Below are 16,834 nucleotides of genomic sequence, written 5' to 3'. Positions count from 1 at the left end.
CCCCCCAGGCCATTTATGGATGTTTTGCATGCTGCTATATTTTAAATCTAGAGTGTTTTCAAAAGGCCCACATGTGAACGTCTTGTTCTCCAGCATGATGCTGATCGGAGGTGGTAGAAGTTTTAAGGAGTGGGGTGGAGTGGGTGGTCTCAGTGGGTGGTTGTTGGGCACAGGCCCTTGAAAGGGATTCTCCCTTGTCGTTTCTGTATTGCGCCTCCCCACCAGGAGGTGGCAGCATTGCTTCACTAGGTACCTCCTACCATAGGTGCCACAGCAAAGAGATCATCGATCGAATCCTCTAAATATGTCTTTTCTTTTTGTAAGTTGATTATCTCAGGTGTTTGTTGTAGAAAAAAACGGCTAATAAATATATATTTTGATCTTACACAGCCTCATAGGTTAAGTAGAAGCAGAATTACTAGTTTATTTCTGACATGAGTATGTTAGTCCTCCTAATCAGTTGGATGAATACACACTAATTAGAGACAGGGCAGGACTACCCATTCAGATGTGCCTGATTCTCAGGCACTACTGCCTCTAGGATGGCTTTGTTTGTTTTCTGAGACAGAGTCTTGCCATACAGTCCTGGCCATCTTTGAATTCACTGTGAGGTTCAGGCTGGACTTAAATTGTCCTGGTGCAGCCTGAGGGGTACAGCCATGCACTGACCTACCAGCTTGCCTCTAGGACTCGTTCCTCCTAAGACAAAAGGATAGACCATCCAGAGACTACCCCAACCTGGGGATCCATCCCATAATCAACCACCAAACACAGACACTATTGCATATGCCAGCAAGATTTTGCTGAAAGGACCCTGATATAGCTGTCTCATATGAGGCTATGCCTGTGCCTGGCAAATACAGAAGTGGATGCTCACAGCCATCTATTAGATGGAACACAGGGCCCCCAATGGAGAAACTAGAGAAAGCACCCAAGGAGCTGAAGGGGTCTGCAACCCTATAGGTGGAACAACAATATGAACTAACCAGTACACCCAGAGCTCATGTCTCCAGCTGCATATGTAGTAGAAGATGGGAAGAGAGGCTCCTTGGTCTTGCAAACTTTATATGCCCCAGTACAGGGAAACACCAGGGCCAAGAAGTGGGAGTGGGTGGGTAGGGGAGTAGGCTGGGGGGAGGGTATAGGGAACTTTCGGGATAGCATTTGAAATATATATGTAAATAAAGAAAATATCTAATAAAAATTGAAAAAAGAAAGAAAGAAAAAGAAACATGCTGGGGTCAAGTTAAGATGAGAACCTTTGCTTTGTTTTGGCCAGATGAATGCAGAGAGGAAGAGCCTTTTTTTTTTTTTTTTTCTGTCTCTTGCTACCAGGAAGGTTGAAATCTAAATGGGCAACCTCATTTCCTGTCAAACATGAAAACTGCACATAAGAGCGTCTTAACTCAGGCTTAACCCTTAATCTAAGGGCACACTTAGAGCCACAAGTCAGCCAAGACTCGTCAAAATAACTGTGGTGGTGGGGAAATCCCTGGAGAGTAACTGGGCTCCTCAGGTCTGATGCCGGTGGGCTCAGAGAAGTCTGTGATTCGGCCTGGACTGGAAGGAATTGAAGTCTTTGAATTTGGATAGAGATTTGTAGACTAATCAGAGGTAAAGTGGAAATTTTAGTTTTGAGAAACTCTGAAAAAGCAAGCTGTCAGATTGAAAAAAAAAAATCCCTGGTGGGCAGAGGAGGGAGGATTAGGAGAAATCCCAGATGTGAGCTCTGGAATCTTTCATCTGGGGACTTCCCACCGGCTAGAATTCCTCAGGCCCGACTTGACCATCTGGAGGGACTGTCTTTTCATGTCATCATTTCCATGGAAATGATTATCCTCCATGATAGGTGGATGGAATTTTGGGACATGGGCAACACTTGGCAAAGTCTGAAAACTAAGATATCTCTTTCGGTATTTTTGGATATGGAAGATGATTCATAGATAAGTGGTATGCCTTTGTTGTACTCTGGATTTGTTATTAGTCGGAAGGGAAGACAACCTCAAAGGAATGTGAATTTATCCTTTAAAACCTTATAGTATCAACACAGAAAGAGGGAGGTGGGGAGTTATTAGAACATGCAGTGAGATTCTCAAGGAATTAGCCCTCTCTTTCCCAAATTCCAAATCTTCCTTTGAGGGAAGAGTCATAGGGTGCAACAATGATGTTATATGCTCTTGTCTGAACGTAAGTCTCCCTAGTGGGTAAGTCTGTCCAGTGAGATACCTCATGGTCTTCTTCTGAGACACAGACAGTGGAGCTAATGCCTAGACTTTGGAGGGCCCAGAGCCTCTGCAGACTTTCTAGGTAGTTCTCTCTTTTCCAAAGTACTAACTGTTATAAGAATCTGGTTCTCTGGAGAGGTGACAGGCATCTAGGAAAGCCTAGCATTGGGCATTTATAAGACACAGAATGGGCACCCATAGCTCACACCTGCTCTTGCTACCTGCCTGGCCCCAAACTCTGCTGAGTCATGACCACTGTGTCTCCCGGGTCTGACTCAACTTCAGTACAGGATGATGGGCCTGACTAGGCACCTTCAAAGCACCTGGATTAACCAGAGGACTTTACCTGTTCCTTTCTCAAGGGACCTTGTAAAACAAGGTCATAAGATGCATACGAGTATGGGAACACACCCTTTTGTTGTACGTTTTGGAGAGCAGGTTTTATGTAGTCCAGGTTGCACTAGCACAGGATGACTCTTCATGCATGATCACCTTCCCTTAGATCCTGGGATCTTAGACATCATGAAATATACTTTCTAGTGGTCAGATTATTATTCTTTAGAGTATCATCATTAATCTTCATCCTCACCATCACCATTATTGTTATTGTTGTTGTTGTTGTTGTTGTTATTTACTATGTGTGTATGCTCATGTGTAAAGGTTAGAAGTTGGGATCGGGTCCCCCGGAGTTGCATCTTCAGGTGTTTGCGAGCCACTCTGTGTGGATGCTGGGAGCTAGACTCAGTTCCTCTGCAAGGACAGAAAGCAGCCTTAGCTGCTGGGCCACTCCTGTGGACCCACGTTACTCTTAATGCTCCTGCTTTCTATTCCTTTTAGACAAATAAAACTTTTGTGTGTGTGTGAAGAGCCATTGAGCCATGACTTAATTATATATGTGACAATGTATAATTATCATCATACAACTATAATTTTCATGCAATGAAAAATTGAAATAATTGAGAAATATTGAACTGCATGCTAGACAAAGCAACTCATTTTGAAAAGGTTTTCTTGAGCTTATCTCAAGACAGAGATGGCACACAGGTAAAATTTTGCATATTAATAACAAGTCTGACTTCTAGGGCTTCTATAACTTAGAGTAAGCCTTGCTTTTTTAAGGAGACATACAGAAGGGAGGCAGGGAGGGGGGGTGTAGGTGTTTTTGGCAAGTGTTCATATAGGGCCCTCCCCTTTCCCTGAAAACACAGTGTCAAAGATTACCTTGCTCCAGTTTCCCACTCGCCAGCCAGCACAGGGGCGGAGGTGGCACTTCTTAGCAGGGTCTGGCCTCTGAATGGTTGTGCAGTCAGCGTCCACCCCAGAGCTGCACTCCACACTCCTCCAGTAGGCCCCCAGCCCACAGGTAGTGGAGCACTGCAGCAGGGAGGGAGGGAGGGAGAGAAGACAGACTGAGAACTTTTCTCAGGACCACCCATCACTGGGCACACAGAGACAAAGGTTTCCTGTCCCAGATGCTAAGATTGTCCCAGATATAAATAAACACAAAATTTGAATGTCTGGATGAATAGTTTAAAATGAATGGCTTTAATAACTGCAGTCAAGGATCATCCACCTGTATACAAAAGGAAATGAAAATACGCTCTTCCTTGATACATATACTGACCCAAATGCCTGGGCCACAGACACAGCACTCCCCCACTCAGAAAGGATGTCAGACATGAGCATCTGCCTCCCAGCTCGTGTCCAATGTTACATGACTTTTATTCACTTTCTCTCACTGGCATCCTTGGGGTACTGGTTAGTAGTGTTATAGGCTGGACAAAGACCCTGAAGCTTAATGCTGGCTTCTCCATGGAGAAAGAGGGTGTTCTTTCTCTAGAGCCCATGCTAGGTAACATCTAGAAACCCTGCCAAATGCAGATTCGAGATTCTACATTTTCACAAAGTGCACGAGGTGCTTCCACTGTTGGCTCTCAGACCACAGAGCTGTAGTAGGGAAAAACTTATAAAAGGCTGCCCTTCACTCCTTGACCCAGTGGCAGAGAACGAGGTAGTGACCTTTTCCGTGGGTACAGTTCATTTTTCTCAGGGTGTTTCCTTTATTATCACAAGTTTAGCTTGCATTCACCTTGAAGAGTACACAGTTTGTCCCATTTTATTTTTTCCTCCCCTTGTATCTTCTTTTCCTGCTCACCCTTTGGAAAGGGTCATTTCTGAATACATAAAAGACAGATCTGAGCATATTTAAAAGAAAGTTTCTTTTGATAAATTATATAAATCAAGATCTGCCTTATGTGTCCTTGGCTACACATTTACCCTCTGGTGCAAATTTTGGTAATATTAAGTATCTATCTATCTATCTATCTATCTATCTATCTATCTATCTATCTGTAATTATGTGGGTGTATGCCTGTGTATGTATATGTATGTGTTTATATACATGTATATAAATATACATATATGTATAATCACATTTATTTCTTAAGTGAATTGTAGAAACCCAGAATGGGAAAAGTAGAAAACACCCAGCGTCATAACCTTATTTCAATTTTCATTTATAGAAGCAATTTCTTCTCATCCTTACAATCATTTAGGACTTGATCTGAGTCTTTCTGGTTTCTCTTTGAACATAATTATACATCTATTTAGTAGAGACCACGACAGCTAACATGCACTGACCACATCATGGATTAAGCCCACTAGTGTTCTCCTTCATTCATCCTCACACTCTCATCAGAGACAGAATCAAATTAAGGCTATTCTTGTGTTGTCTTCTGTCTAATAGGACACGGCAGCGAAAACTATGCTAGTTACCAGGTTTTGCTTTCTGCTTTTGCTTGGGACTCTGCTTTCGCCATGAGCATAAGCTGGGCCACACAGTAGAGGACAAGAGCCAACATGAAACAGAATCAGGTGACTCAGCTGAAGCCACCCCATGCCAGCTTTCAGCTGACCCTAGCAGGCATCTGATAGAAGAGGCTGAGGTTGATAGAACCTCCTGGTTGAGGGTACAATTATGCAGTGAATAGTCACAGTTCTGCTATTTGCTAATGGTGTGAGCTTTTGCAGATTATGGACCCACCCCCCAAGCTGGCAAAACTGGTGACAAGTGTAGGATCCCTTATGCTGAGTTGCTGTGAGGAAGGAAGCTCACTCATGTATACTGCCTTGCACAAGCCCACACAGACAGTGTGCTGTGCAGCTAACTTAATATTGTAACATAGAAGGAAAATATAACATTTAGGAAAGCCTAGGAAAGTTGCTAATGAGACCACATTGCCAGGCTAGTAATGGTCCCATTAAATCTCAAGAGATAGCCGTAGTGCTGTGTGCCATATTTATGTGGCAAATCATATATATTATTTCCGGAGCTTGAAGTTTTATTTTCCTCACCAGAATTGGTTTAATTTTCTTTGACAGTTTCTATTCAGGCTTCCTGCAATGGTCCAAAAGTAAATCTGACAAGAGGAAATCCACAGAAAATAGGAAAAGCAAAACAAAAATCTCATTCTGTAGATTAGAGTTTTCCTTAAATTTAATTACTTTCAAATAAGAAGTAGGAGATGGAGGGAAACAAGAGGACTTTGAGGAAGAGGAGGTATAGCTTCAGTCTGCCCTGGGGCCCTGGCAGCAACTGACCCATCAGGTCAGAGAGCGGGTGTGAGATGCTAGAACTGGAGCAGTTACAGAGGGTCAGGTCAGCAGCATCTGAAAAATAGCTCTGAAAAACTGTGGAAATTATACTCTCACCTTCTCTCTACTGCACTCTAGAAGTCTACATCTAATGGGCAGGCCCAGGGAATCCGACTGAGATAAGGAATTCTGTCACAATAAGGGCCATAACAATGCATAGGACATAACACTTATATTTTCTGTTACGTGAACACAAATTGTAAACTCCCCTGCTTCTTGCTACATGCCTGGTGTTCTTCTATAGCCCATAGATACTTCTTTTATTTTATACTAATCGTAGGAGTCAGATAACCATCACCCACTCAGAGATGAGGAAGTGGAGGGAACATCAGAATATAGTTTTTCAGGGTTCAAGTCCAGCAAGTGCATTTTCAAACTGCATGCCTTTTTATAGAGCCAACCTGGGTTTTTGCATCAATTATTGGTTCTGAACTCTAATTAGTAAGAGACGTGTGATGTACAGTGAGGGCCTTCGGCAATCTTTTAATGCAGGAGAGAAGCTGAGAGCATATCCTAAGAGAGACTTCAAATCAAGCCCTAGGAAACTTGAAAAATGATTTCTGGGTTAGGGATCAGAAAAGCTTTCCCGAAGACAAGGCTGAAAATGACCCCAAAGGACGTGAGGGCGTGAGGCAGAGTGGGCAGGGTAGGAGAGCCCAGGCAGAAGCATCATGCATGAGAGCACTGGACAAGGACATAAACGATAAAGGAGACTGGGCACTTTGGAGTTCTCAAGTGCAAATTGGATGCAGAATAGCAGCAAGACTAGAAAGTCAGCTTGTGCAAAGCTACAACTCCGATTTGATGTTTTCTTAGACCATTTCTTCATTTTATCCCCCCTTATATTATTGAGAGAGTGCACTTCATCTGATCTGTATGTATTGAAAAGGCAGATGTACGTAAGCAGGACATTGGAGTAGTTAGAACAATCCTCTTACACCTCTTGCAGAGGTGTGTGGGTTGGAAAATGGAAGGAATAGAGATACACAGACCTGCAATGAGGTGAAGGCAGGTGTCTTGTGCAAAAGTGTGCACCAAGGGTCCTGCATTCCTAACTACTGAGATACCATCGGTACTTTGGGCTTGGGAATTCTTCCTTAGAAAAAAATTTGCTGAATACTATAGGGATTTTTATTATTTTTGTCTCTCATATATTAAATGTGATCATTATTTAATAACCACCAAAAGTGCCCTCCCCTTCCAAATCCTTCCTACCATCAGCCTAGAAACCACCCAACCTCTACTAGCAGGAAACAAAATGGAGATGAGCTAATTGATGAGGTCATCTGACCTCAAACACTACTAGAGCTTGTTCTAGTGGGCTGGAGGCGGGTTAGTATCAGTGGTGATTCTTGGTTTCTAAGACATTGTAATTGACAGACAAGTGATCTGTTTACTGAAAAAAACAGTTTCAGAAACAGGCAGATATAAGCATCAGGGGCCCTGAGATACTAAAAAACCCAAGGCTTCCATTCTGAATTCTAACTTTCTCTGGTATATTCATATATGATACATTTTTTTCTAAAAAAAAATACATAAAAGGAATAGTTACTAAACCCTGCCATGTAGGGGGGCCCTGCCAAGTAGAGAGTTCTAATTTTCATTATATCCTTGTTGCTCTAAAAGGCTTAAATAATCCAATTCCTTTTCTGGAGCCAAACTTCTTAGGTGACAGCAGTTTTGGTGACTATAACCCTGTTGCCAACCTTTTGGTGGATTATGATAAATTCAATAAGACAATTAGTTTTGTCAAAGGCAAATGATAACATTTGAGTCTAAATGAATTATGTCTTGATTTATTATAATCAAAGTGGTTAAACCCCTGTGATCAAAAGTCATTATAGTTCATGTCTACTCTATTATGTTTTTATTTTCTTGGATACAGTGACTTGAATTTCAGTTTGTTGAATTAATAAACATTTGTCAACCAAATAGCATCTATTGAACATCATCAGGACAAAAATCACTGCAATGCACTTAAATCCAGAAGTGGTATAACTGGTCTGGGGTTTGAGCATGGATTAAAAAGATAAGAGGATGGGTCATACGTGTTTTAGTATTTCTTTACTCATTCCCAGGATGTCATTATACATCTCAGGATGATTGGGAACTTGCTCTGCAGCCAACGATGGTTTTGAATTCACAGTCACCAGGGCCTTTAAACTTCTATACTAACTTCTGATCTAAGAAGAGCTGTCCATGCTTCCTAAGAGTCCTAGTGTAGAGCTTCCCCTGCCCCCAATTATTGAGATAGTCTCCCAAAGGGTCCTCCCTTCCTACTCCAGCTTCCATCTAAGTTCTAAGCCTGTTCTCCCCAATGTCATCAGAGACCTGCCAATGATCAAGTGCAAAAGTTGACTCAGTCCTAAATACAAAAGGCGCCATCTCTTTTTGTATAAAAGCCTTACCTATTATATTATTCCTTACCAGACTTCCCCACGGGGTATCTTTTTAGCCATCTCTTTAAATCATGGGTGTTTTCTAGGTTTCCACTCTTGGGCCACAGGTCTTTGCAGTATGCAGGTAGCTTTTGGGTAACCTCACTTGATTTCAAGGCTATACCTACCCATTGATCACAGCTGCTAAATTCTATCTCTAGTTATTGCCTTCCTCAAGAACCCCAGACTCATACACACAAAAACATGCTAGCTATTCCTAGACATCCCAGAGGCATGTAAGGCCACACCCATTGAATTGCTTTGACACACACAAAGACAGCAGTCTCTCTCTTTGCTCCTTAGGGATAAGGCATGATTTTAGAAAGAAAGATACATTTTGAAAGAGTACTATTTGAAAGAAATCATTCTAAGAAACCCTGAGAAATTCAACTTTACTTTAAAATTTCTACACTGAATCAATGGTGGTGATATTATAGGGACTATTTGCTTTTTTATTTTTTATATTTTTTATTCAGAAGTAACCAGGAGGTGCCCTCTGTGTTGTTATAAAATATGTTCTTGTGGAATACATGATTTTCTCATCTGTCTACTTTGTGTCTTCATATAACTGATTTTGCTTTTATATGTAAAACGAGCAAAGAAACATCAACTAAAACCAAAGGCACAGAAGATGGTAATAGTGTTTTCTGATTTGCAAAGCAAGGGTTTGTGGGTTCTTAGTTATCCACCCAAGTTCAAATCCCTGCTCCTCCACTTGGTGTGTGTGATTCTAGTTATTTAACTTCCCGCAAGCTCACATTTGGTGTGCCATCAATCTTCCTGGGCTGCAGGATTGCAGTAGAGAACTCATGCTAATTAGCTTAAAATCCTACTTCTAACATACCTCCAGGCTTGTCAGTTTTCACTGTCAGTTCTTGTCACTACAGTACTTTAGAATTTATCAGACAGGAAATATGACTAAAACCTTGGACTATGAGACACATTTTTCCCTTCAACAAATGAGATCATTATGGGCACAAACATCTTATTATCTATGAAGCCGGATTTTTGTGAATAGAGATAAGATGTTGATTCACCAATGAAAAAATATGATAACTCACTTTAGAACATAAATCCATGGGAAAACATAGTTCAAATGGAAATAGTTGCAGATTTGGCATAGAAAGTTTTGGAGTTTTGAATTTATCCATATGTTGCTGGTAAAGTCAATAACATGATCCATGGAGGTTAATTTACACAAAAGAAAACTTTACCCTTAATTTTTAAATTGTGGCCAGAATTTGGCATAGAGACAGTAGGTTACAGTGAAAACAGAAAGTCTATCATCCCACTGAATGCGAGCCCTTGGACATTAGCCATCAGCATCTTAGGTCCTCTACTTGTACGTCAGCATGCATGGGATAGACATCATCTACTCTCTAGGACAGCCAAAGGAAAAATCATAAGAGACAATATGTGGCAACGCTCTGGAAATTAGCATGCCTTATAAATTGCTCTAACTATATTTTTGTTATTATGTTAATAGCTATATTATTTTAGAAAGTTGTTATTAATTAACTGCTATAGTTTGCCTCTCTTTAGAAAAGAAAGTAAAACATAAAATAAAAAACTTGAATTATTTGAATGTGTAATTATATTAATTTATACATTCATATACTAAACTTATTATTAATTGTTATAATTAAAATAGGTAAGAAACAATTTTAATACCTCAAAGGATGTAGAAATAGAAAACCAAATATCTAGTCAAATTTCTAAAGCTTGAAAGTAGGGGATAAAATTTTATCATAATGTATAGTTCTTAGATATTACAATTAGTTCAATAAGACATAGTGAAATTTTTAATGAGGCCATTCAAAACGAACAAACATTAAAGAATTAGATAATGAAGGTTGGTAAAAAGCTCTGTAAGTAGGCAAAGTTTGTAATATGCAATTATGTATTAATAAAGGAGCTTAAGTATGTCACAGGTAGAAAGTACATCCTTTGATAGATATTTCCTCTCAAGCTTGTTATGACCACAAAAATAAAAATGCTAAATATTCATTTAAAACCATAGGATATATCTGTCTTCTTTGATATTGATATATTGATATATCCCTTTGACATATAGCAATCTCTATCTATCTATCTATCTATCTATCTATCTATCTATCTATCTATCTATCTATCTATCCATCTATATCTTCCTATATGGAAATGTGAAGACAGATTTCTGAAGCTGTCACTCATCATAGGACCTCTGGAGTGCACAGCTGAAGGGATACCAGGGATGCTCCACCCTAGGCATATCAGCCTGCAGCTTAAAACACCAGACACAGAGAGATGATGAATTCTCCATGCTCACAAAGTAACTGATTCAGGTCTCCTAATAGAGTCTTCACGTTGTGTGCCATCATATGTCTTTCCTTTAGTATTTATAAACAATGTATAAATATATACTTGTATGTACACTTTGTTTTATAAATAATATATTTATTCTTCTCCTTCCCATTTGGGGAGCTGGCATAGAGATGGTTGTAATTGTCATAACGTATGTATGTATGTATGTATGTATGTATCTATGTATGTATGTATCTATGTATCTATGTATCTATCTATCATCTATTTATCTTCTATAGTCTTCTTTCAACCTAGCATCTATCTACAATCTGTTATTTATTTATTATCTATCATCATTATCATTATCTATCATTATTATCTATCACCTATCACCTATTTTTCCTTCCCTCCCTCCTTCTCTTCTCTCCATCTCTCTCCTTTTTCCCTCCATCACTCCTTCTCCTATTTTTACATTCCCTTTCTTTTTCTTTTATTTCAACAAAATCTTATTATGTAATCAGTCTGGCTTCCAAATCTGCTCTGAACTCAGGCTGGCATTCAATTCACAATCTACCTGCCCCAGCCTCCCAAGAGCTAAGATTACAAATGTGTACCTCCATGCCCAGTTAGACATTTTGATGCAAGTTCATTTGGAATTTGTAATATACCACTATTAGACATTTTTCATAAAAAAATCAGGTCTAAGACAGGAAATAGAATCTCTTACTTTACTCCAGTTTCCAACAATCCAGTATGCAGGGCTGTGGTCCTTCATAAGATGCTTGTAATCAGAAGCATTTAGCAAAAACCCCTCGGCAATCAGACTGGAGGCATCTTCTTCAGTCAGGACAGGCCCAAAGCCTTGGGTTGGATTTGTAGTATTTGGCAATGCCAATTTGTCATGGTTTCCTAACTTCTCTGAGGTTGCTGGATGGTGGTCTCCTGCAAGAGGGAGTGGAATCTTCCTTGATTTTTCAGTGATCATCCCATCATCCCTGGGTGTCTCATTTTTGAAGGACCAGGAAGGAAATGAGCCTTCCATTATTGTATTGAAGGGAGGCCATGAGGGCTCTTCCCCCGTATAAGATGTTGGTGGAGGTCCAAGTGGTAGTTCTGCATCCGTCTCCATGGGAGCATCATGTTCAGGTACTCCGATCTTGTTCCATATCACAGAGTTGCTTTCGTCCTTGTTCAAAGGCTGGTCACTGTCTTCCCCTGAACCACTATGTATCTCCACTTCTGGATCTGTGGTCATGGTGCTATAAAATGGAGTTACCTGCCAAGTCGTAGCATCGCTAGATGATAAGCCAGAATCACTTGTGGTTGCCCAAAAGTCACGTTCTGAAGTAGGACCTAGAGCTGAGCTGGAAACATGCTCATCATCAGGTTGGATACTCAAAGACCAGGAAGTCACGGGGACCTGGGAAGGGCTTCCAGAAGAAGGAGGGAAGTGGGAGCCCTCTTCAGCTTGGGTTGAATTATTCTGCCATCCTATCCCATTTGGGTCTTCTTGGGATGCTATGGTGGAGCCAAGGCTGTTGATTGTGGGAGTACTTGTGCTCATAGACTCAGGCACTGTGGTTGTGGACAGTGGCGTGGGCCTGGATGTTGGTGCTGGGATGGGCTTGAAGGGGTCATGTTCTGATGTTGTTTGATTTTTCCCACTGGGAGCTATATCTTTATTGGGTTTCAGAACTCTACGGCTAAATGGGCACTGCTGGAGGCCACACAGAGCTCGACTGTTGGGTTTCCGGGTCTTGTCACAAGGCTCATTAAGGTTCTTGGCACATGTGACACTGCGAATCCGCACTCCACCACCACAGGAAACAGAGCACTGGGAAAAAGAGAGACAGCTATTAGTTTAGTGAGGAAAGATGTCTTTTTGCTCATGGTCAGGTGCAGTGGAAATTGAATTGTGAAGATAATGTTCTAGTGCCATTTGGTTTCTATGCTTTCAGTTTTCCATTGTCTCCTGGACAGCAGCCAGGGCCCAGAACCAATCTGAAAAAACCCAAGATACAGTCAAACTGAAGGCTTTCAGCGTCTTGATAACTGGATACCACTATCTACAAGAAGTGCAATGTATTAAATTACTCCCGTTACGACTCTTCAGTGAAGACTATTATCTCTTTCTTTGGGCTATGTACGAAGCTACTGAATGAATTCAAAAACGCTCCCAGATCCTCAGAATTGTACTAAACTAGCTATGGGAAAGCTTTTATATTTAGAAAATAATTATTAGAAACCATGTCCACCCCACCCTACCCCAGGTGTCAGTGATTTATCTACGGCAGGTAGGAGTCTGCTAAAAGCTAGAGACTCACCATACTCAAATATACTTAATATCTAAGGGTTTTTTTTTCCTGATTTTTAAAGATGAAAAGCTAATCAAAGGTGGAAAATATATTTTCTCAAAGAATTGGGTTTTTCCACCAGTAGGACAGTAATATGCACACTGCGAAAGTGCTATGTCTCCTAACTCCCTTGCTGGGGTGGGGGTGGGATGATCCCAACAGGCATTCTGTCCTCTCAGCTCAATGTAAAACCTGTTTCGTCCACTTCTATGCCCACTAATCATACATAGCTGGTATATAACACAGGAAAATTAGTTATTTTGAAAAGTCTATACTTCTACCAAACTGCTCCATTTTTACTTTTCCCAATGACCTGTTAGTTCAACCAACAAGTGGCTGGCACTGGAACAAGGAATGCTCAGGTTCCTTTGCCATCCATTTTATATTGATTTATATTCTCTGTCTTGTATCATTGACATCAAAGAAGGTTTCTTAAGGGTATGCGTGTGTCATATCTGATGGATTTCACAGGGCCTCCTAGCCATTATTCTGTGTGATATTTGCACCATCTCTTCAAGATTTACAAGGCAGGAGTGATTATTCCACCCTTCACAAGAGAAGCGCTGAAGGCCCCAGGACTCACTTGAAAGGCTGCAAGTCAGCTTCAATAGGATACCCAAGATATAAGATACAATTTGATAAACGCATGAAACTCAAGAAGAATGAAGACCAAAGTGTGGACACTGTGCACCTTCTTAGAATTGGGAACAAAACACCCAGGGAAGGAGTTACAGAGACAAAGTTCGTAGCTGTGATGAAAGGATGGACCATCTAGAGACTGCTGTATCCAGGGATCCGTCCCATAATCAGCTTCTAAACACTGACACCATTGCATACACTAGCAAGATTTTGCTGAAAGGACCCAAATATAGCTGTCTCTTGTGAGAAGATGCCGGGGCCTAGCAAACACAGGAGTGGATGTTCACAGTCAGCTATTGGATGTATCACAGGGCTCCCAATGGAGAATCTAGAGAAAGTACCCAAGGAGCTAAAGGGATCTGCAACCCTATTGTTGGAACAACATGATGTACTAACCAGAACCCTGGAGCTCTTGTCTCTAGCTGCATATGTATCGAAAGATGGCCTAGTCGGCCATCAATGGAAAGAGAGGCCCATTGGACTTGCAAACTTTATATGCCCCAATATAGGGGAATGCCAGGGACAAAAGAATGGGAATGGGTGGGTAGGGAAGTGGGGGGCGCTATGGGGGACTTTTGGGATAGTATTGGAAATGTAATTGAGGAAAATATGTAATAAAAATATAAAAAAAAAAAAAAGTCAGGTTTATCTCCCACACTTTCTTCTCCACCGAGCCAGCCTACCAGAGACACGTGAACTTTGCTTAGTGAGTTGCCAGTGCTTTTGACTTTAGAAGAGTAACCCTTGGTTGGGGGAGGGGTGTTTCTTATTTACAATTACATGACAGGATAGTTCTTACAATTTTTGATCACTACATATATTTGCTAAGGAATTGTTTTATTTTGTGGGGGGAAATTAGGAATGGGGAAACTGGTACCTACAAGCTTATGCAATATATATTTTTTTTAGCTTAGCTTCCTTGCTTCCTCCAGTCCTATTGGTGTACAAATCTCCTCCTTTATTTTGTTTCAATCAAGCACAATCATTCAGGCACACATAATTGCTCTGTGAAATCAGCTCCTTTGAAAACAAGAAGCACCGACGAACGCAGGAGATTATAGACCAAGGCAGCAGCCAAGTATAGACTCGGGTTCATGGTGCTGTCAGTAAAGCACTGCCTGGTCCTAGGGCTGCCCAATAGTTACAGGTCTAATCCTCAGTGGGAACTATGCTCTCTCCCTAGAAGCACACACTATCTTCCCAACAAGGATGAGGCCACCATATAGAAAATATTGTCTCCTGGTGCTTCTGTGGCTCCTTCTGCCATCCACCGGGATCCCAAAACAAGCAAGCTGGAAGTGTTCATTTTTCTGCTTTGTCTCAAATTTCTAGCACTTTTGAGTATGAAGACACTTCAGAGCCCATTCAATTTCGTTATCTCTCAATACGTTCTAGTCTGAACACCCTGGGTTTTCAACTCTTCACACTGTAAAGTTTATAAATGCAACAAAGTAATCCTCAGTGCTTGCCTGAACACATTTTCTCCCAGGCTGGCTTTGTTTTTAGAGAGGATTCAGAAACAAGGCTAATGGTGCTCTCTTGAAAAGTTTTCTCTCCAAGAAGCATCATAATATATAACAACATAAGGGGATTCTGCTACGTCTTCCCCAGCTTCTGAATTGTTTTGACTTGTAGGGTTTGTAATGCCTGTGGGGATGTGGAAGTACGTGGCACATTTAAATTCTTTTATCAAATAAAAAGCTCTCAAGTATGTGCTCTCTGTTTCTACCGTATTGAATTATGGAAAAAAATAACTGCAAAGCATGTGAGAAATGGCTTAAGTTACACACACACACACACACACACACACACACACACACACACACCTCTTATTAAATCTGAGCTCACTTTTCTGGAAATTGAGAGAAATTAATAACTACTTTTCAAGGCTACTGTGAGGACTATGTGAGCCCAGTGAACAACACACATACAAAACAAAGGGACACACACACACACATGCACATATCAGTCAATATTTATAGTATGAGTGTCTGCATAACACAAATCAGGCAACTGGTCATTAGAAGCCATTGTTATTCCTATAATAACAATGATGCTTTGGATAATATTGACTATAACAATGACAACTAGCAAGGGTATGGTTCCACAATTCTTATTATCCTTTTGGATGATGTTACATAAAACTATTTTATCAGGGGAGTTGTAAGGAAACCAGACCCAGGCACACATATAGAAAACTCTCTAAAGACTAATGTACTCTAGTGGTTTATTGCTGTAGGATTTTAGGCCCGGGTACCCTGGGATAATTGAAGGAGACAAGATATGGTCTTTCTGAATTTGGAGATTTGTTTTATTCATTTGTTCATCACTATATGTGTCTGTCTATGTATCTGCATTTTTGTGTGTATGTCTATGTGTGAATGCTGCCTACAGAGGCTTAGCGAGGAAGTCACATCCTGTGGAGCTCTATAACAGGCAGTCATAAGCTGCCCAGCTTGGGTGCTAGGAACCAAACTTGTGTCCTCTAGAGGAATGGGAGCATTATGAATCACTGAGCCATCTCCCTAGCTTGGCACATGTGACCTTATAACTTACAGATTTCAAGAACTCAACAATCTTATTGTGAATTGGGTAAATGTACACAAGAAAAGCGAAAACACGTAATAGCCATCAAATGGTTTCTTGAGTTGAAATGCATTAGGTTTTGGTACTAAAAACAGAAGATTTTCTCAAATAGTACTGGTCTGAAAAGGTGGATTCTTTCTTTGATCTACTACATCTTAAAACATCGAGATAGATATTGTTGGTATTCTGTCTTAACTTCACCCCACAGTTACCTGGCAACAGCCAGGTCTGCTCCTCCCACAGTTACCAGGCAACAACCATGTAGGCCTGGCCCATTATAAGAGGGGCTGCTTGCCCCCTCCTCTCTCTCTCTTAGTCTCTTACTCTCTTGTTTCTCTGTTGCCCCTTGATTCGACTCTTGCTCCCCTTCTCCGCATTTCTCCCCCTCCCCTCCTTCTCTCCATGTGGTCATGGCCGGCCTCTACTTCTCTACTCTCTCCTTCTCTCTTTCTCTGCCTCTACTACTCTCTTAACTCCCCTCTCCATGCCCTAAATAAACTCTATTCTATACTATACCATCGTGTGGCTGACTGGTCCCTCAGGAGGAAGAGCTATCTCAGCATGGGCCCGACATCCCATTCCCCTGCACCCCATAGGACATATCTTAATAGCTCTTTATCTTTTTATGATCGCAACAGATATATAAAAACCAGAA

The 16,834-nt window shown here is 41.0% G+C and overlaps 1 protein-coding gene across 1 annotated transcript in view; it reads right to left on the bottom strand.

Moving 5' to 3' along the window:
• Window positions 1-16,834, bottom strand: part of Adamts12 (ADAM metallopeptidase with thrombospondin type 1 motif 12) — a 276,352-nt gene that overhangs the window by 25,874 nt on the left and 233,644 nt on the right. Inside the window, exons 17-18 of the mRNA XM_029470142.1 lie at window positions 11,328-12,434; window positions 3,447-3,599 (exon numbers count right to left, since the gene is read on the bottom strand). Of these exons, the coding sequence (XP_029326002.1) occupies window positions 3,447-3,599; window positions 11,328-12,434 (1,260 nt within the window). The remainder of the gene's footprint in view (window positions 1-3,446; window positions 3,600-11,327; window positions 12,435-16,834) is intronic.

The sequence above is a fragment of the Mus caroli genome, chromosome 15 (genome assembly GCF_900094665.2).
Source record: "Mus caroli chromosome 15, CAROLI_EIJ_v1.1, whole genome shotgun sequence".
Lineage (NCBI taxonomy): Eukaryota > Metazoa > Chordata > Mammalia > Rodentia > Muridae > Mus > Mus caroli.
The sequence above is the reverse complement of the archived record's forward strand: the minus strand, read 5'-3'. Positions and strand labels throughout refer to the sequence as shown.